The sequence below is a fragment of the Carcharhinus amblyrhynchos genome, chromosome 8, assembly GCF_965287045.1.
Source record: "Carcharhinus amblyrhynchos chromosome 8, sCarAmb.v2.hapA, whole genome shotgun sequence".
In the NCBI taxonomy this organism is placed as follows: Eukaryota; Metazoa; Chordata; class Chondrichthyes; order Carcharhiniformes; family Carcharhinidae; genus Carcharhinus; species Carcharhinus amblyrhynchos.
Window position 1 is genome coordinate 98,644,447 of NC_137331.1, and position 21,430 is coordinate 98,665,876.

The 21,430-nt window shown below is 43.4% G+C and overlaps 1 protein-coding gene across 2 annotated transcripts in view; it reads left to right on the plus strand.

The window, feature by feature from the left end:
- LOC145346807 (1-phosphatidylinositol 4,5-bisphosphate phosphodiesterase gamma-1-like) overlaps window positions 1-21,430 on the plus strand; it is a 209,437-nt gene that overhangs the window by 81,986 nt on the left and 106,021 nt on the right. For both annotated transcript variants that reach the window (XM_080194556.1, XM_080194557.1), the window contains exons 2-4: window positions 13,506-13,655; window positions 14,439-14,532; window positions 15,378-15,425. In XM_080194556.1, the coding sequence (XP_080050682.1) occupies window positions 13,506-13,655; window positions 14,439-14,532; window positions 15,378-15,425 (292 nt within the window). The remainder of the gene's footprint in view (window positions 1-13,505; window positions 13,656-14,438; window positions 14,533-15,377; window positions 15,426-21,430) is intronic.

The following is a 21,430-nucleotide window of genomic DNA, read 5'->3' on the forward strand; positions in this document are numbered from 1 at the left end:
CCATCTTTCCACATCCAAATCTACCATCCTACCAATCTTCCCCTTTCCCTTACTCCAGTGTTTCTCTTAAATGTACCTTTACTCTTCATTTCAACCATTCCCTGTGGTGGGGAATTCCACATTCTCATCATTGTTTGGGCAAAGGAGTTCCTTCTGAATTTCCTTCTGGGATTCTTGGTGTTGTTGGCCTTTTGTTATGTTCTTTCCTGCGGGAGGATACATTGGGCTGGATTCTCCGACCTCGCCTATAGTTGGGATTCTCCAGTCCCACTGCAATGAATATGATTTCACTGAGTGCCAAATTCTCCATTCTCTTTTGCAGTGTTGACAGGGCGAGAAAGACTGGAGAATTCTGGACATTCATAGAATCATAGATTCTCTCCAACTCCTCTCTGTCAAAAACCTCTATCATTTTAAAGACATCTACTTGGTCATCCCTCAACAAGAAGTGGATCACCCTGTCAACCCTTCCCTGATATGTATATCCAGTGCATGGTCTAGCTGCACTTTTAATTTTGTAGCTCCTTGTCTTGCAACAAGGGGAGGCATAGTCGAGTGGTATTCTTGCCAGATTACTAGTTCAGAAACTAATGTTCTTGGGAACTAGTCTCAAATCCCATTGTGGCAGCTGGTGGAATTTGAACTCAATAAAAAAAATCTGGAATTAAGAATCTGCTAATGACCATGAAACCATCATCAATTGTCAGAAAATCCATCCAGTTCACTAGTGTCCTTTAGGGGAGGAAATCTGCTGTCCTTATCCAGTCTGCCCTTCATGTGACTCCAAAGCCAGAGCAATGTAGTTGACTCTCAACTGCCCTCGAAGGGCAACTAGAGATGGGCAATAAAGGCTGGCCAGCCAATGAAGCCCATGGTCCCATGATTAAATAAAAATCTTCTTCATCAGAGGAAACAGTTTCTATCTCCTATATTCTTCTTTAACCATCTAAAAGACCCACACAGATCATTCCATAATCTTCTACAGTCAACTGATTGCAAAGCGAGTCTGTGCAATCTGTCCTGATAATTTAGCAATGCCCTCTTCATCCAATACATCTCTTGTGTGGTGCTGCACCCATACTGAACACAGTACGCTAAGTGAGGTCTAACAAGAAATGTCTGGAATTGTAACCTAAATTCTAACCATTTGCCTTCCAGCCTCCTTGACATATCAAATCCTGATCACACAGTCTCAAACCTGAGTAGAGACTAAGCATACAGGGTGGGAGGGAATCAGGTTAAAGTCTGATTTATGTGATGATTCAGACAGCAAAACCTGTGATACCCTATTTGAGGCTGTTGCATAAATTGGCAGCTTGGTGCAGATGATGTCAGCAGTTTCCTGACGGCATTCCAGGGTTGTCTTGGCAACCAGACTGGCAACAGATGAGGACTGACCTCCTGGAAGTGTTTTCCACTTTCCTTGCTATCAAAGCAGGGGCCCTAAAACTGCAAGATGAGGCATGTAAGAAATCGGGGATCAGATACTGCTCTCACAACTCTAGCTGGACACAGATATTAAACTCAAGGATCTCCCACATATGGTTTAAATCCCTCTATCTCCGATATGAATAATTATGGAAAGATAAATATAGCGTTTAAAGGTTTATAATCCCATGTTTTATATTTGATACTAGCCTAGAAATTATTGCTATGCACAAATGAACCAGTAGTGGCTTTCACGGCAATCTTCAATGTGTTAGTTTTAATATATGGTACATTAGTCTGTTTACTTTTAAGTGGCTTGTCTTGTGAGGCCATTAAGGAGAGAAATGGCATCAAACACTAGCATGTTTGATGCGATAATATATTTCTTTATTCCATCAACTTGCTCTCCTCCACTTCTGAATGTACGAACAGAGGAATTGCTTTTGGTAAAAGGCCACGTACACCTGGTTTGTCTTCTACCATCATGTTAGTAAGATAACACAATGATAATGGAGTTATTGGGAGGAATCCTGTGCCCTTCCCTGTGAGTTTGGTGATGAGTAGAGCATTTAACCAGGCCAGAGGATGGCAGCTGAGTCCCTGCCACCTTCCTGCCTCTTTCCTGATTAATTCCCCAGTGAGAAGGCCTCTGAAAGGCATTCCTCCCCCGCCATCAATTGAGGCTCTTAAGTGAGCAATTAAGTGTTGCATTCCACCACTGTTGATATTTACCCTGCCATGTTTGCTTGTGGGGGGATCCCTCAACTGTGGAGTTGGGGGTAGGGTGTTAGCGTGGATAGGGGATTGGCTGTCAAATAGGAGGCAGAGACTGGGGGTCAATGGGTGCTATTCGGATTGGCGGTTGGTGACTAGTGGAGTGCCCCAGGGGTCGGTGCTGGGGCCTCAGCTATTTACCATTTATATAGATGATCTGGAGGAGGGAACCGAGTGTATGGTGTCGAAATTTGCTGATGACACCAAGATTGGTGGAACGGCAAATTGTGCGGAGGGTGTGGAGAGTCTGCAGAAGGATCTATATAGGCTGGGCGAATGGGCCAGGAACTGGCAAATGGAATTTAATGTTGGCAAGTGTGAGGTGGTCCACTTTGGTAGGAAGAATGGTAGGAAGGACTATTACTTACGGGGCGAAAAACTGCAGCATGCAACGGTGCAGAGGAACCTCGGGGTCCTTGTGCATGAGTCGCAAAAACCCAGCCTGCAGGTGCAGCAGGTGGTCAGGAAGGCTAATGGGATGCTGGCCTTCATAGCGAGGGGGATTGAATATAAAAGTAGGGAGGTCTTGCTGCAACTGTATAGGGCATTGGTGAGGCCGCAGCTGGAGTACTGTGTGCAGTTTTGGTCGCCGCACTTACGCAAGGATATTTTGGCCTAGGAGGGAGTGCAGAGGAGGTTTACTAGGCTGATACCGGAGTTGAGGGGGTTGAACTATGAGGAGAGGCTGAATAAACTAGGCTTGTACTCGTTAGAATATAGAAGAATGAGGGGAGATCTCATTGAGACGTATAAGATGATGAATGGGATGGATAGGATAGAGGTGGAGAGTCTCTTCCCGCTCAGAAAGGACAGTAGGACTAGAGGGCACAGCCTCAAGATAAAGGGGGGGCAGTTTAGAACAGAGTTGAGGAGGAACTTCTTCACTCAAAGGGTGGTGAATCTCTGGAATTCTCTGCCCGTTGAAGTGGTGGAGGCTGCCTCGTTAAATATATTTAAGACGCGGGTTGATAGGTTTTTGATAGGCAAGGGGATTAAGGGTTATGGGGAGAGGGCAGGAATGTGGAACTGAGACATGACAGATCAGCCATGATCTTACTGAATGGCGGGGCAGGCTTGAGGGGCTAGATGGCCTACTCCTGCTCCTATTTCTTATGTTCTTATGTTCTCAGTCATAGCCACTCAGTGCCTGATTGAGGGACCTGGCATCAGGAAGGTAGCTGCTGAAAGCCACTACCTGCCCTTGCTGCTGACCCGCTCATCCCCTACTCACACAGCCCCACCCCACAATGCCGTTCTCGCCATCTCTTACCTGTGGCCTGAGATTCAGCAACGATACTAAACCTTAGCTAAATGTCATACTGATAGTAGCCACTGCCTCCCCCCAGTGGTGTTGCTGGCCTCTGATTGCAAAATTACGTTGACTTGTTCTAATCATGCTATGCTTTTATAAGTGCACTGTTAGGATTTCCTTAATAATAGATTCCTGAAGATCACCTTTCTTGAAAAGTAACATTTGCCAACTTCCAAACCAGTGAGACTACTCTTGAATGTGAGGAATTTTGGAATATTGTTACTTGCACTTCCTCTATCTCTGCAAATTTTTTTTATTCATTTGTGGGATATGTTTCATATCCCTCTGTTCCCTCCCTATTCATGTACCCATCTAGATGCATCTTAAATGTTTCTAATGTGCCTGCTTCCACCTCCCACTAGTCCTTGCATGACAAACTCTCCCCGCACATCTCCCTTCAACTTTCCCCCTCTCACTTTGAACCTGTGCCCGCTTGTAATTGACAGTTACACTCTGGGAAAAAGCCTCTGACTATCCATCCTGTCCATGCCTCTCATAATTTTGTAGACCTTTAACCAGTCTGCCCTCAGCCTCCGACTTTCCAGTGAAAACATTCCAAGTTTCTCAACTCCCCTCACAGTCAACACCCTCGAGACCAGACAACATCCTGGTGAACCTTCTTTGCACTCTCTCCAAAGCTTCCACGTCCTTCTGGTAGGTTGGCTACCAGAACTGCATTCTGATTTTGATTTTCTGCTGATATTGATTTTCCTAATTTCCTCATCCTTTTTAGATCTCAGATTATCATCAATTTCTGGTTTGGAACTTGTGTCTTCTACTGTAAAGTAGACACGGAATTTTACTGGCACGAGGCTGGGAGAACGGCATTCCCCATTGACCTCGGGTGGGAGTGTACGAACTTTGGGCAGACGTGCCGGTAAAATTTTGCCCGAAATGTTTGTTCAATGCCTCTGCCATTTTCTTGTTACTCATAATAATTTCATCTGTCTTTGCTTCTAAGGGATCAATGTTTACTTTAGCTAATCACTTCCTTTCAATTTTTTATAAATCCTTTTTTTATATTTTAGTTTATATAAAATATAAATATTTTTATATAAAATATAAAATAAATTTCTATTTTATTCCCTTTTTATCAACTTTACGGTCGCCCTGTGCTCATTTCTAACACATTCCCAATCCTGAGACTTGTTACTGTCTTTTGCAACATTTTAAGTCTCTTCTTTTCATCTAATAAACTTGCTGAGTGAGCCACAGATAAGTCTTGCTGAACGTTTTTCTTCAATGAAATGTAATTTTGTTGAACATTTTGAATTGTTTCTTTAAATGCCATTGTTCATTTAACCACCCCGCAAAAAACTTTTAATCTATTGCCTAACTAACATTAGCCAGAGCTTCCCTTGTTCCTAATTAGTAGGCTTTGTTTAAGGTTTAAGATTTTTATTTACATTTGGAAAATGTCATTCTCAAACTTAACATGGTCAATACTTATGCCTTAATCAACATCACTAAGAACAACTATTTATTTAATCGCTGTCTCACAGACCATGCTGCGTGTAAACGGCTCCCACACCTTTGCATTAGTGACTGACTTCAAAAGTACTTAATTGGCTATAAAATGACTTGGGATGTTCTGAGGCTGGATAAAACCCTTTATAAAACCAAACCACTTCTTTACTTTTAAGCCTTCTCAAGTTGACCGAAAAGTGGGTAAATGATGAAAGAATTCCCCTAAAGGCTTACAAGCTAATTGCTCTGAAACATTCTGACCGGGAATGTTTCTTGTTCAATCTCCAGCTTATACTGATTACTCACAATAAAGATATCACAGGTTTTTAACAAATTCATTTGTGGAACATGGGCAATGCTGACTGGACAGCATTTTTTGCCCATCTCAAGTTTCCCTTAGAGGGTAGTTGAGAATCACATTGTTATGGATCTGGAGTCACATGTAAGCCAGATCAAGTAAGGATGGCAGATTTCCTTCAGTGGTTAGCACTGCTACTCACAGTGTCAGGAACCCAGGTTCGATCTCCCCGTGTCTGCAGGGGTCCCCTCCGGGTGATCTGGTTTCCTCCCACAATCTGAAAGACGTGCTGGTTAGATGCATTGACCCAAACAGGTGCCAGAGTGTGCAACTAGGGGAATTTTACAGTAACTTCATTGCAGTGTTAATGTAATCCTTAATTGTGACTAATAAATAAACTTTACAAAATGACATTAGTGAACCAGATGGGTTTTTCCAACAATCGACAATGGTTTCATGGTAGGTTCCTAATTCCAGACATTTTTTATTGAATTCAAAGTCCACTATCCACTGTGGCAGGATTTGAGCCTGGGTCCCCAGAACATTAGCTGAGTTTCTGGGTTAATAGTCTGGCGATAATACCACTAGGCCATCGCCTCCCCATATAACCTCCCCAGGTTACTGGCTAAGAATCCAGGTCTTGCTGCTTGTTGTCACAACCCATTGAAAAGTGAAGGGACCTGGATATTGAATTAGAATAGAATTATATTCATCTGTCATGCCCCTTCTGGCAAGTAGGTAGCCTCTTGGTGTTAAGAAAATGCTCACGTGGATAAGATAGTGAGGAGTGCCTGTGGAGTCATGCTTAAGGAAGCAGTCAATTCTTTCAGGATAGGAGGGAAAGAGGAAAAGTTGGCAGGAAAACATGACATGCAATGTTATCATTGTCTGGCGGAAGAAGAAAACAGCTCGAGTGAGAACCATTTGTGAATGTAGACAAGAGGCACTGAATGACTGGAGCTTTCAGGAGCACTTAAAGTTTCATTAACTCTTTCTAAGCATGTTTTTTTTCTGGTGGTTCTGAATCAATCTGAGGATTATTTTGCCATGAGGAGCTCTTGTAAAAGGGATTTTTGTGAATGAAATAGACCCTATGGTGGAATGGATTAAAGCATTTTTACCAAAACAAGGGTTTAAATCAAGCCCAGATTCTGTATCTTTGCTACCTGTGGATTTGTCTGTCAAATCACTTTAACTAGATTCGTGAATAGCTTGTATGTGACGTGGAAAATCCACTTTATCACCTCAGAGAGTGTGCAGAAAAAATTCACTTTGGATCTTGCAGGGAGGAGAGACCTCAGTTATATCATAAGAACATAAGAACATAAGAAATAGGAGCAGGAGTAGGCCATCTGGCCCTTCGAGCCTGCCCCGCCATTCAATAAGATCATGGCTGATCTGTCGTGGCTCAGTTCCACTTTCCCGCCCTCTCCCCATAACCCTTAATCCCCTCTCTTATCAAAAACCCATCAACCCGCTTCTTAAAAATATTTAGCGAGGCAGCCTCCACCACTTCAACGGGCAGAGAATTCCAGAGATTCACCACCCTTTGAGTGAAGAAGTTCCTCCTCAACTCCGTTCTGAACTGCCCCCCCTTTATCTTGAGGCTGTGCCCCCTAGTCCTACTGTCTTTTTTGAGCGGGAAGAGTCTTTCCACCTCTATCCTATCCATCCCATTCATCATCTTATACGTCTCAATGAGATCTCCCCTCATTCTTCTAAACTCTAACGAGTACAAGCCTAGTTTATTCAGCCTCTCCTCATAGCTCAACCCCCTCAACTCCGGTATCAGCCTAGTAAACCTCCTCTGCACTCCCTCCAAGGCCAAAATATCCTTGCGCAGGTGCGGCGCCCAAAACTGCACACAGTACTCCAGCTGCGGCCTCACCAATGCCCTATACAGCTGCAGCAAGACCTCCCTACTTTTATATTCAATCCCCCTCGCTATGAAGGCCAGCATCCCATTCGCCTTCCTGACCACCTGCTGCACCTGCAGGCTGGGTTTTTGCGACTCATGCACAAGGACTCCGAGGTCCCTCTGCACCGTCGCCTGCTGCAGTTTTTCGCCACGTAAGTAATAGTCCTTCCTACCATTCTTCCTACCAAAGTGGACCACCTCACACTTGCCAACATTAAATTCCATTTGCCATTTCCTGGCCCATTCGCCCAGCCTATCTAGATCCTTCTGCAGACTCTCCACACCCTCCGCACAATTTGCCTTTCCCCCAATCTTGGTGTCATCAGCAAATTTTGACACCCTACACTCGGTTCCCTCCTCCAGATCATCTATATAAATGGTAAATAGCTGAGGCCCCAGCACCGACCCCTGGGGCACCCCACTAGTCACCAACCGCCAATCCGAATAGCACCCATTGACCCCCACTCTCTGCCTCCTATTTGACAACCAATCCTCTATCCACGCTAACACCCTACCCCCAACTCCATGTCCTCTGACCTTCTGCAGTAACCTCTTGTGAGGTACCTTATCAAACGCCTTCTGAAAATCCAGAAAGACCACATCCACCGGCTCTCCTCTATCCACCGCCCTAGACACATCCTCATAGAACTCCAGTAAATTGGTCAGACACGACTTCCCTTTAATGAAACCGTGTTGCGTCTGCCCTATCAAGCAATTCCCTTCAAGATGCCTCGCAATTTCCTCCTTAATGACGGATTCTAACATTTTACCTACCACAGACGTTAAACTAACCGGCCTGTAATTCCCCGCGTTTTGCCTGGCACCCTTCTTAAACAACGGCGTAACATTAGCCGTTTTCCAATCCTCCGGCACTTCCCCGGAATCCAGCGACGTCTGGAAAATAACCACCAAGGCATCCACTATCACCTCCGCCATTTCTTTCAGAACCCTCGGATGCATTCCATCCGGTCCTGGGGACTTGTCCACAATCAGCCCCTCCAGTCTGTCGCGCACCACCTCTCTAGTAACAGTAATGTCATTAAGACCCTCCAGTCCTACCACCTTTCCATCGCTAACACCCGGCAAATTATTCACGTCCTCCTCCGTGAAGACAGAAACAAAAAAGTTATTTAAGACCTTAGCCATATCCCCATCCCCTACCACTAGGTCCCCTTTCTCATCCGCTAAGGGACCAACGTTCACCCTAGCCAGCCTCTTCCTTTTTATATATTTATAAAAACTCTTGCTATCCTTTTTTATATTAAGTGCTAGCCCAGCTTCATAGCTTCTTCTACCCTCCTTTATCAACTTTTTTGTCAATCTTTGTTGACATTTAAACCTTTCCCAATCCTCTTCTCGCCCACTGCTCTTAGCTACTCTAAATTCCTCCGCTTTTAATTTAACACTTTCCTTCACCTCCTTCGTTATCCACGGCTTATTACCTCTCTTCCTACTGTCCTTTTTAACCATCGGAATAAATTTCTGCTGAGCACCAAGAAAGATCTCCTTAAAGATCCTCCACTGCTCCTCAGCAGACCTACCTTCCAACGCGCTCCCCCAGTCCACATTCGCCAATTCTTCTCTCATCCTACCATACTCCCCTCTATTCAAACAAAGGACACGTGTCCGGGAACCCACTTTCTCCTCCTCCATCTGCAACAGAAACTCCACCATACAATGATCACTCTCTCCAAGAGGATCCTTCACCTCAAGGTCCCTAATTCTATATCGGTACATTAGAAAAGTTGAAGTTGTTCTCTTTAAAGTAGGGAAGATAGGGAGGAGATATTATTAAGGTGTTCAAGTCATGAGGGGGTCAGAGCTGAGAACTGTTCCCCTTGATGGAAGGGCTGAGAGTCAGAGAACACCGATTTAAGATGATTGGCATAAGAGCCAAAGGTAACACGAGAAAAATAATTTATACACATTGAGTGGTTGGAATTCACTGACTAAAGAAGTGGTGGAGGCAGATTCAGACGTGGCTTTCAAAAGTATAAGTACTTAAAAAGAAAGGAATTGTGAAGCTATCAGCAAAGAACAGGAGTGTGAGATTAGCTGGATTGCTCTTGCAGCAAGATGGCACTGACTTGATAGGCCAAATGGCCTCTTATGCACTTTAAGTTTAAAGTTTAATTATTAATGCGCAAGTAGGCTTACGTTAACACTGCAATGAACTTCCTGTGAAAATTCCCTTTCATCATCCTATGATACTAACAGGGCATTTTCTGAACCTGGGACCGAGACATATTCCTCGGTTAGCGTAAAAGGGAATTCTACTTGTCGGTGTCCTGTGCTACACAAGACATTAGGTGATGTCTAATAATGGCACTAGCTGACCATAATGAGAAAGCATTCAACTCGACTTCTAACACATTCTGTGCTTTTATGACCATCAGAAATGTAAAACTAAAGGTGAGTGGAGTAGTTGAATTTGATTAATTTAAAATGGTTTTTCTGCAAGTTGCCTTTGATTCTTCTGGTTTTGGCAGTCAATCAAAGGTATAGTTATTAAATATTGATGTGATGATTCTCAAATGCTACTCATCCATTCTCACCAGGGCTGAAACATCATAATTTATGTCCAACAATAGCCATTTCCTGGACAAAGATGCCCACCCAGTTGCTTGTGGTGATAACTGGATAAAATGTTATCAGAGAGTTCAGTTATATGGAGAGATTGGAAAGCTGGCATTGTTCTCCATGTAGCAGAGAAAGTTAAGGAATATTTAGTAGAGGTATTCAAATTATAAACCAGAGGTACTATTAGTGTAAGTGGGAAGAAGCTATTTCCATTGCCACGCATGTGGTAAAGTGGTGGTCAACTAAAGGACTTACCCCTTATTCTTTTGCTAATTACTTTAATATCTGGAATTAGGAAACTACTGATGACCATGAAACCATTGTCGGAAAAACCCATCTGGTTCACTAATGTTCTTTAGGGAAGGTAATCTGCCCTCTTTACCTGGTCTGGCCTATATGTCTCTCCAGAACTGCAGCAATGTGGTTGACTTTCAATTCCCTCAGGCAACTCAGAATGGGCAATAAATGTTGGTCACCCAGAAACATCCAGGTCCCAAGAATGAGTGAATGAATTAAAATTAAATGTACGATGAGTAGAATTCTTTAATGCAGCTGGCTGTTATGATTTGGAATATGTTTGAAACATTGATTTGGAATATGCTTGAAAGATTGTTGGGAGCATATTCAATTGTAACTTTTAAAATGGATTTGGACAAATACCTAGAAGGGGAAACTTGGGGAAAAAGCAGTGTGGATTGGGATTAGACTCAACACAGGCATGGATGGAATCCTGCTGCACACTGGAACTTTATAATTCTGAGTTATTTTCAGCTGCATAAGCTTCTTCTTTTTTACTTGTACACTTGTTAAAAAGAAGGCAAATCTAGAATGAGGAAATGCACTTCCTGTTGGCCTTTCTCACTCTAGCGGTTTCATAGATTGAATTGAATTGATTTATTATTGTCACATGTACTCGGATACAGTGAAAAGCATTGTTTCTTGTATGCTACACAGACAAAACATACCATTTATAAAGTATATAGAGGAGAAGGAAAGGATAGAGTGCAGAATATCGTGTTGCAGTTACCAATAGGGTAAAGAGAATGATCGCTTAATGTGTGACAGGGCCATTCAAAATTCTAATGGCAGCAGGGAAGAAGCTGTTCTTGAGTCGGTTGGTCCGTGTTTTCAGACTTCCGTATCTTTTCCCGACGGAAGAAGTTGGAAGAGACTATGTCCGATGGGCGTGGGGGTATTTGATTTTGCTGGCTGCGTTCCCGAGGCAGTGGGAAGTTTAGATGAAATCAGTGGATGGGAGGCTAGTTTGCTTGATGCACTGGGCTACTTTCGTGACCCTTTGTAGTTTCTTGCTGTCTTGTTCAGAGAAGGAGCCATACCAAACTGTGAAACATCCGGAAAAGATGCTTTCTGTGGTGCATCTGTAGAAATCGGTGAGAGTCGTGGTGGAAATGCTGAATTTCCTCAGCCTTCTGAGAAAATAGGGGTGTTGGTAGGCATTCTTAACTATAGTGTTGGCTTGGAGGGACTAGGACAGATTATTGGTGATCTGAACACTTGAAGCTCGCGACCATCTCCACTTCATCACCTTCAATGTAGACAGGGGCATGTCCTCCACTATGTTTTCTGAAGATGTTAGAAAATATAATATTTGTCACATAGGTCTAAGCAATTAGCATTGCCTTTCCCAATTATCAACAAAGCACAATACAGGCAGAATTCAGTTCACCACATCATAGCTCAGAGCAAATCAAGTTAAAATTCATGCTGTTTGGAAAAGGCTGGAAGCCTTCAAATAAAGCGAAAGCATTAAAAGATACAAAAGTAAAAAGGGGATGCATTTAAGCATCTTATAGTGAAATATGTACTTTTAAAATATATGTTATTTTACATAGCATTGCATCGACTGTGCAGCACAGAAATAGACCATTCAGCCCAACTAGTTTCTGCTGGTGTTTAATGTTCTCATGAGTCTCTACATATTCCATCTATCCCATCTCAGTCTTTCAACATATCTTTTTATTCCCTTTTTTCTCATGTATTTATCTAGTTTCCTTTTGAGAAGCTTTACATCTTAACCAGTTCCAGAAGTAGTAAGCTCCACATTCTAACAGCCCTCCAAATAAAGCATGTCCCCTTACTTCCTCTTGGGTTTAATAGTGAGATCGTATATTTATAGCCCCTGGCTTTGGATACTTCCACGGGTGAAAACATTTTCTCCACATCTACCCTATCTAAACGGTGCATAATATTTAATTATGTTCAACTTTAGGTTTTATAGAGATCAGAAATTTCAGTTACTGAGAAAAAGTAATGGCGAGGAAGAAGTGTTTTAAACAATTTATGGCAATATTAAAGGCTGTTTTCGGGTGAAGTGGAGAAATAATTGAACTGAAGTCATATTGTATATTTGTATTTTAAAAGTTATCTCCTATGAAGTTTTGGCAAACATTTCAATTTTATTTTTATATTTATATTTAACTATAGGTTCAGTTGTGAGAGGGCAGAGATCCAAAAAGGTTCAAAGGGGCAATTTTTTCACACAGAGAGTGGTGTGCCTGGAATGAGCTGCCAGAGGCAGTATGGAGGCGGGTGCAATTTTATCTTTGAAAAGTCATGGGTAAGAAGGGGATAGAGGGATGTGAGCCAAATATGGGCAACTGGAACTAGCTTAGTGGCAAAAACGGGATGGCATGGACATGTTGGGCCACAGAGCCTGTAAACCTCTATGACTCTATAACTCTATACTCCTTATAATCCTAAACTAAAAAGATATTGCCATTTTGGAAAAAGAGATGGAGAATTGGTTAGTACACAAAGTCTGAAGGGCTACAGTGCAATTGTTCACACGATGAGATAATTACTGTGTGACAAGTTTAATTTCTTAACATATATAATGGATACAAGTTGATCAAAATGCTGAAACACACCAACAGGAAATAATATTTTGTAGATAGAAAGTACACACACTGGTAAGATCACAGAATTACTACAGTGCAGAAAGTGGCTGTTCAGCCCATCAGACCAGCGCTGACAACAATCTCAGCTAAGCCCTAACCCAGTAACCCCACATATTTACCCTGCTAATTCCCCGACACTAGGATCAATTTAGCATAGCCAATCCATATGTCTTTGGAGTGTGGGAGGAAACTGAAGCACCCAGAGGAAATCAATGCAGACATGGGGAGAACGTATAAACTCCACACAACCAGCCACCCAAGGCCAGAATTGTACCTAGGTCCCTGGCTCTGTAAGGCTGCAGTGCTAACCACTGTGCCACCGTGCTGCCTTTAATATATTATTGGTTGATCTCTTGTAGCATTGCACATAGGCATTGAAGACTAAGTATAGCCTTCAAATGAAGTGGAGTTAGTGAGCAGGAGGGCCATTGGACCAAGTATGTAACCTAATTCAGTCCACATTATAAATTCCGTAATTATGTCTTTTAATTTTTCTATTCCCATTATGTCCTGGATCCACAGTTATAATTAAATGTATCCGTGTAAATCTGCCACGCTATAATTACATCCAACCACTAACGATTGTGCTTTGAAGAGAGGGAGGTATAATAGGCGTTTCAAAAGTTTTACAGAATCAGGTTTGCATTATAACTGTGGAAAATTTTATATGGAATAAATTTGGGAATGGAAATTCAAAATGAAAACTGGTGACAGAAATATCATACAGCTACAATATTATTATTCGTTATTATTATTGTCTTAATCAGTGGGATAGCCTAAAATTTCATGCATTTTTTTCTTTTTATATAGTCGACATTCGGGAAATTAAGGAAATTCGGCCTGGGAAAATTTCTAGAGATTTTGAACGTTACCCAGACGATGCACGCAAACTGGATGCTAACCTGTGTTTGGTCATTCTGTATGGAATGGAATTCCGACTGAAAACACTAAGTCTTTCAGGTAAGTTACTATAATCTTTTATGTGTTCATCAAATAGAAAGAGGTGCCAGTGCTGGAAAATGAAATCTGAACTATGATATTTGGTATCAGCATTAAGCCAAGTTGGCGACATGGTGGCACAGTGATTGGCACTGCTGCATCAAAGTGACAGGACTGGGTTCAATTCTGGCCTTGGGCGAGTGTCTGTGTGGAATTTGTACATTCTTCCCATGTCTGCGTGGGTTTCCTCCGGGTCTAAAGATGTGCAGGTTATGATGAATGGCCATGCTAAATTATCCCTTAGTGTCCTGAGATATATGGGTTAGCGAGGTAAATATGTAGGGTTACGGGATAAGCCTGGGTATGAATTAGTGCAGGCTCGATGAGCTTAATGACCTCCTTCTGCATTACAGGAATTCCATGATTACGATTCTATGGTATCAGGTACAATCTAAATTATATGCAGATTAACGATCATTCAACTTTGCCCTGTCAAGTTGTCTCATATCAAGTGTAGCATTAGTTAGATGTTGAGTAGAGCTCCCTTGATACAGAGCAGATACATGGCTCATTGTGCCACTGACACCACCCTCAACAATCCTGGATATGTGTTGATAAATTAAATACAGGAAAATTGCCTCTGCCTCAATCCTATTTTGTGTGGCCGGGAACACTGCCTGATGACATTTGGTACCTGAAGCTCCATTACTTGCCCCAAATTTTCACCTTTAATGAGCGCACAATGTGGTTGAATGAAATATTTCCATTGTGCCTTCTAACCATAAAGATTTTCCTCTTCTACAGCATTCAATGAAGATGATGTGAATTTATGGATAACCGGATTGAATTGGTTAGTGCAGGATACTCAGAAGTCTCCAACACCACTCCAGGTAGAAAGGTAAGATATGATTCCTGAAATTATACCTTCTGTGTATGTTTCTGTGTGCTAAGGGTGCATAAAGAATCACCAAGTCGGCTTAATAACTTGAATACTTTGAGCTCTTTATTTAAAATGTACACTCGTTCAGTCAGTTCTAAGGCTGCCCAACAGAGTCATGCACTGGGAGGACTAATTAACTAGGGATCGCCTGACCTGTGCTCTTAAAGGGGCAGTCCACGTCGTAAAACCGAACATTCAATACATACACATGTATCACAGTATCTAATTTTTAAAAATTCTTTCATGGGACATTGGCATCGCTGGCTGACCAGCATTTATTGCTCATCCCTAGTTGCCCTTGAACTGAGTGGTTTGCTCGGCTATTTCAGAGGGCAGATGAGGGTCATCCACATTACTAATGGAGATTCGGTTCTACTGGGAACCAGCTTGGGAATGTGCTAGGTTTTTGAAATTGTCACCAGTTTTTGAGGGATAGTTTTAACTGACAATACAGCAATGAATGTTGCAAGTTTAAGCGCCTAATTTAAGAAAAAGGATATTGGGATGGGATTTTCCGGCCACACCCACTCCAAGGTCAGAAATTCCAGCCCGAGTTCAACAGACGTTTTCGTGGTCTGCCCCTGCCCGCTTTGATTCCCGTGGCTGGCAGGACAGGAAAGTTCCACCATGTGATTCACCTAAACATGTTACCTACTAGAGGAAGTTACAGCCCTAAGATAAATTTTGATGGGAGTCGACCCCTGTATAATGGCCGTAGTCAGCAAACTCAGCCCAACAATCACAATGCTGTAGCACTTATTCCTCTGAGAGTGACTAACTTTGGCTTTGTTCTCTGCTTTCAGGTGGCTAAGGAAGCAGTTTAGTATGATGGACAGGAACAAAGAAAACAGGTGAGTTGCAGGGGCATCTTGACATTTGACAGGGTTTACCCATTTCCTACTGCGTGCCATTTAGAAAATCCAGTTTCTTTCTTTATTCTTCTGTCTTTCGCACTCTCTCACTCCAGTATCACTCTATTTCCTTGGCTTTAACCTGCAGCGGAGTGCTGCGTGTTTTGTAACTCCCCATATCCTTCCCCTGCGTCCGGCAGGGTTATGGTTCCACAGACACCAGATGACCTTCTGTGTTCTTCACATGGGCGTCTTAAATGATAGAGAGAGGTTGAGTGGAGCTGGCTGAAGGAGACATGCTTCATTTATTGGCAAAGGTGCAAATACAATTACGTTAGAATTGTACAAGAAGTGAACCACAGCCAGACTACTGTGTATGGTCACTACAGTCCAGGAAGGATTGCTAGAGAGAGGGTGTGGAGGATACCAAGTGTGGAGAATCTTAACCATGGGAAAAGATTTCAGAGATTGGGATTATTTTTTCTTTTGGAACAGACATGGCTGAGGGGAGACTTAGTTGAGCTGCATGAAAATATGTTTTTTTTAAAGATTATTTATTAGTGTCACAAGCAGTCTTACGTTAACACTGCAGTGAAATTACTGTGAAAATCCCCGAGTTGCCACACTCCAGCACCTATTCGGATACACTGAGAGAGAATTTAGCGTGAGCAGAGCACCTAACCAGCATGTCTTTTGGACTGTGGGAGGAAACCAGAGCACCTGGAAGATACCCATGCAGACATGGGGAGAATGTGCAAACTCCACTTAGACAGTGATCCAAGCCAGGGAATCAAACCCGAGACCCAGGTGCTATGTGATATTTAGAAACAGTGGAGAGCAGAGATCAGAGAGGGCAACACCAGGGATCATAGACTTGAAGTGGTTGGCAGAAGGACTGGAGAGAATGCAAGGAGAATATTTCTTCACTTGGTGATGAGGATCTAGAATTCACTGCAGAGGAAGGAATCCCCATTGCATTTTTTAAAAACACTTGAACATGCGTTTGAAGTGCTGTAACTTGTAAGACTATGGACCAAGACCTGGGTTGAAGCTGGATAGTTCTGTGGCTGGCACGGGCACAATGAACCAAATGACCACCTTCAGTGCCATCAATTTTCTAAGGCTAGAATTTTATAAGAACATAAGAACATAAGAAATAGGAGCAGGAGTAGGCCATCTAGCCCTTCGAGCCTGCCCCGCCATTCAATAAGATCATGGCTGATCTGTTGTGGCTCAGTTCCACTTTCCCGCCCTCTCCCCATAACCCTTAATCCCCTCTCTTATCAAGAACCCATCAACCCGCTTCTTAAAAATATTTGGCGAGGCAGCCTCCACCACTTCAATGGGCAGAGAATTCCAGAGATTCACCACCCTTTGAGTGAAGAAGTTCCTCCTCAACTCCGTTCTAAACCGCCTCCCCTTTATCTTGAGGCTGTGCCCCCTAGTCCTACTGTCTTTTTTGAGCGGGAAGAGTCTCTCCACCTCTATCCTATCCATCCCATTCATCATCTTATACGTCTCAATGAGATCTCCCCTCATTCTTCTAAACTCTAACGAGTACAAGCCTAGTTTATTCAGCCTCTCCTCATAGCTCAATCCCCTCAACTCCGGTATCAGCCTAGTAAACCTCCTCTGCACTCCCTCCAGGGCCAAAATATCCTTGCGCAGGTGCGGCGCCCAAAACTGCACACAGTACTCCAGCTGCGGCCTCACCAATGCCCTATACAGCTGCAGCAAGACCTCCCTACTTTTATATTCAATCCCCCTCGCTATGAAGGCCAGCATCCCATTCGCCTTCCTGACCACCTGCTGCACCTGCAAGCTGGGTTTTTGCGACTCATGCACAAGGACCCCGAGGTCCCTCTGCACCGTCACCTGCTGCAGTTTTTCGCCACGTAAGTAATAGTCCTTCCTACCATTCTTCCTACCAAAGTGGACCACCTCACACTTGCCAACATTAAATTCCATTTGCCATTTCCTGGCCCATTCGCCCAGCCTATCTAGATCCTTCTGCAGACTCTCCACACCCTCCGCACAATTTGCCTTTCCCCCAATACTTCCACCCCCAGGGGGTTCTGGGACATTGTATTGGATGTGATTTTATTGTAGGATGACTAGAGCCTCAGATGGGAAGCCTGCCAATATGCCTTTTTGGGCTTAACTTTTTAAGGGCACCGGATGACTGAGGGTGGTGAGCAGAAAGAATTTCTCACCCTCGATCTTGGGTGGGAAGCATCCTTCAGGCTGGGACCAGCCTCCACTCAAGGAATGGAGAGTTCAGGCCCTCCCACGTTCCTTCCCTACTTTGCAACTCCTCAGGGCATCACCTACCCGCTCCTCGGCAGGACACTAATACTTAGCAGAAGTGCAGTCCTGGGACTGCAGCACGAGCCTGCAGTACCACTTTCAGCCACTGAAAGCGCTGTGCCTGGATGGGCTTTCTTCCAAATGTGGATGGAAGTCCTGCCTCCAGCCAATCAATGTTCAATTGAGGGTAAAATGGCAGCAAGTCTGCCAGAGTCAGCGGGGTTGTATTCCCCACGCACCCTCTGAATGACGAGCACCTTGTGCTCATCATCCTAAAAATTCCAGCCTCGGTTTCTGTGCAGTGATTTTTGTGGGGTGGTGTTGGGGCGAAGGAAAGGCAACGTCACATCCAATTTCAATCCTGCTGTGCCCTTTCCAGTGAAGTTAGGATTCTCAACTGCCCTCAGGCAACCAGGGATGGGCAATAAATGTTCACCAACCAGTGACACCAAGTCTCACAAATGAAAAAAATAGGAATCACTAATCTTGGAAAAAAGAACGCAGTTTGCTTCTCCCTCCCTGTACGTTAGTTGGAGATTCTGGGGTAACAGTGAGGTTGGACTATGTCACAGTTTAGAATCCATAGAATCCCTACAGTGCAAATGGAGGCCATTCAGCCTATCAAATCTGCACTGACTCTCCAACTCTCTTCTGTGCTACATAGTCCAGATGTGTGGAAGTGTGTATCTATGAGTTGCAGATTGTCTTACGCTGATCCACTTTCATCTGACTCACACACATGTCTATCCTCTTGTGTGACTTCACTGGTGATCAGGAGGGGGCACCCTGGCTGACTCCTCTTTGACACAAGCATAAGAAGAAGGCCAATTATTGCACATCTGACTGCTTCCCTGCCTGAGATCAGCTAACCTTAAACTTAGGAGTTTGCAGACTGCATGACCAATGTCCCAGTGCACAACACATTTACTCCCTATTTTATCAGGAAAAGCCTTCTGAAGTGACCTGGCAAGCCAGTCAGTTCAGGGGACATTAGGGACAGGCAACAAATGCTGGCCTTCCCAATGATGTCCCATGAAAGAATACATTTTTAAGAAAGGGTAGGTTTTACCGGACAGTTTTTTAATATATTTTTATTATTCATTCATTCATGGGATATGGGCATCATGGCTATGCCAGCATTTATTGTCTATCCCAAACGTCCCTTGAGAAGGTGATGGTGAGCTTCCTTCTTATAAGATGGTGGAAGAAGTAGCAAATGCACTAGTGGTAATTTACCAAAATTCACTGGACTCTGGGGTGGTACCCGCAGATTGGAAAACAGCAAGTGTGACGCCACTGTTTAAAAAAGGCAGTAGACAAAAGGCAGGTAATATAGGCCGGTTGGCTTAACTTCTGTAGTAGGGAAAATGCTTGAATCTATCTTCAAGGAAGAAATAATGAGACATCCGGATATAAATTTTCCCATTGGTAAGTTACAACATGGGTTCATGAAGGGAAGGTCATGTTTGACTAATTTAGTGGAATTCTTTGAGAACATTACATGTGCAATGGACAATGGGGAACCTGTGGATGTGGTGTATTTGCATTTCCAGAAGGCATTTGACAAGGTGCCGCACCAAAGACTGCTACATAAGATAAAAGTTCACAGTGTTACAGGTAATATATCGGCATGGATAGAGGATTGGTTATGTAACAGAAAGCAAAGAGTGGGGTTAAGTGGGTGTTTTTCTGGTTGGCGATCCGTGACTAGTGGTGTGCCTCAGGGATCAGTATTGGGACCGCAATTGTTTACAATTTACATAGATGATTTGGAGTGGTGGACCAAGGGTAGTGTGTCAAAATTCACAAATTACACTAAGATGATTGATGACCAAAGCTTGCAGAGGACACTGAAAGTCTGCAAAGGGATATGGATAATCTAAGTGAGTGGGCGAGTGTCTGGCAGATGGAGTACAATGTTGGTAAATGTGAGGTCATCCATTTTAGTAGGAATAACAGCAAAATGGACTGTTACTTAAATGGTAAAAAATTGCAGCATGCTGCTGTGCAGAGGGACCTGGGTGTCCTTGTGCAGGAATCTCAAGGAGTTGGTTTGCAGGTGCAGCAGGTAATTAAGAAGGCAAATGAAATTTTCTCCTTCATTGCTAGAGGGATGGAGTTTAAAACAGCGAGGTTATGTTGCAGCTGTATAATGTGCTGGTGAGGCCACACCTGGAGTACTGTGTACAGTTTTGGTCTCCTTACTTAAGAAAGGATATACGAGCACTGGAGGGGGTGCAGAGGAGATTCATGAGGTTGATTCTGGATTTGAGAAGGTTGGCCTATGAAGAGAACTGAGTAGACTGGGGCTATACTCATTGGAATTCAGAAGAGTGAGGGGAGATCTTATAGAAACATATAAGACTATGAAGGGAATAGATAAGATAGAAGCAGGGATATTGTTTCCACTGGCGGGTGAAACTAGAGCTAGGGGACATAGTCTCAAGGTAAGGGGAAACAGATTTAGGACTGAGTTGAGGAGGAACTTCTTCACACAAAGGATTGTGAATCTGTGGAATTCTCTGCCCAGTGAGGCAGTTGAGGCCACCTCATTGAATGTTCTCCAGGCAAGGATAGATAAATTTTTGAACAGTAAAGGAATTAAGGGTTATGGTGAGCAGGCATGTAAGTGAAGCTGAGTCCACAAAAAGATCAGCCATGATCTTATTGAATGGCGAAGCAGGCTCGGGGAGCCAGATGGCCTACTCCTGCTCCTGGTCCTTATATTCTTATATTTTGAACTGCTGCAATCCATGTGGTATATGCACACCCTGGGTGCTATGAGAAAGAGACTTCCGGGATTTTAACGCAACAACAGTGAAGAAACGGTGAAATATTTGGTGTATGGTTTGGAGGGGAAGTTGCAGAGGCGCTGTTCCCATACAACTGTTGCCCTTGTCCTTCTAGATGGTAGCAGTCAAAGACTTGGAAGCTACTGTCTAAGAAGGCTTGTTGAGTTGCATCTTTTAGATAATACTGCTGCCACTGTGTGTGAGTGGTGGTGGGAGTAAATGTTTAAGATGGGGTTTGGGGTGCCAATCAAGGTGGCTGTTTTAACCTTGATGGTATTGAGCTTTTTGTGTATTGTTAGAGCTGCACTCATCCAGGCAAGTGGAGAGCGTTCAATCACACTCCTGACTTGTGCCTAGTAGACAGGCTATGTGGAGCCAGGAGATAAGTTACTTTCCACAGAATTACTCCCAGCCTTTGACCTGCCACAGTATTTATATGGCTGGTCCAGTTCTGTTTCTAGTCTATGCAGGTTGATGGTGAGGCAGCCAACAATCGTAATGTCATTGAATGTCAAGGGGCAACACCTAGATTCTCCTTTGGTCATCGGTAGCTGCGCAGGCTGAACGTTGTCTACGTCTTGCTAGATGTGGATGCAGAATTACAAATATAATATTAAAACATATAATATAATAATTTCCCTTACTTAATTGGCAAAGTGTTTTGTTTCCAGTTGAACATAGTCCCATGAAGTAACTCTATCACAAAATCATAGAATCCCTACAATGCAGAAGGAGGCCATTCAGCCCATTGAGCATGCACTGACAACAATCCCACCCAGGCCCTATACCTGTAACCTCGTGTACTTACCCTGCTAACATCCCTGAGAGGGCCAATTTAGCATCACCATTCAACCTAAACCACATATCTATGGACTGTGGGAGGAAACTGGAGAACCTGGAGGAAAC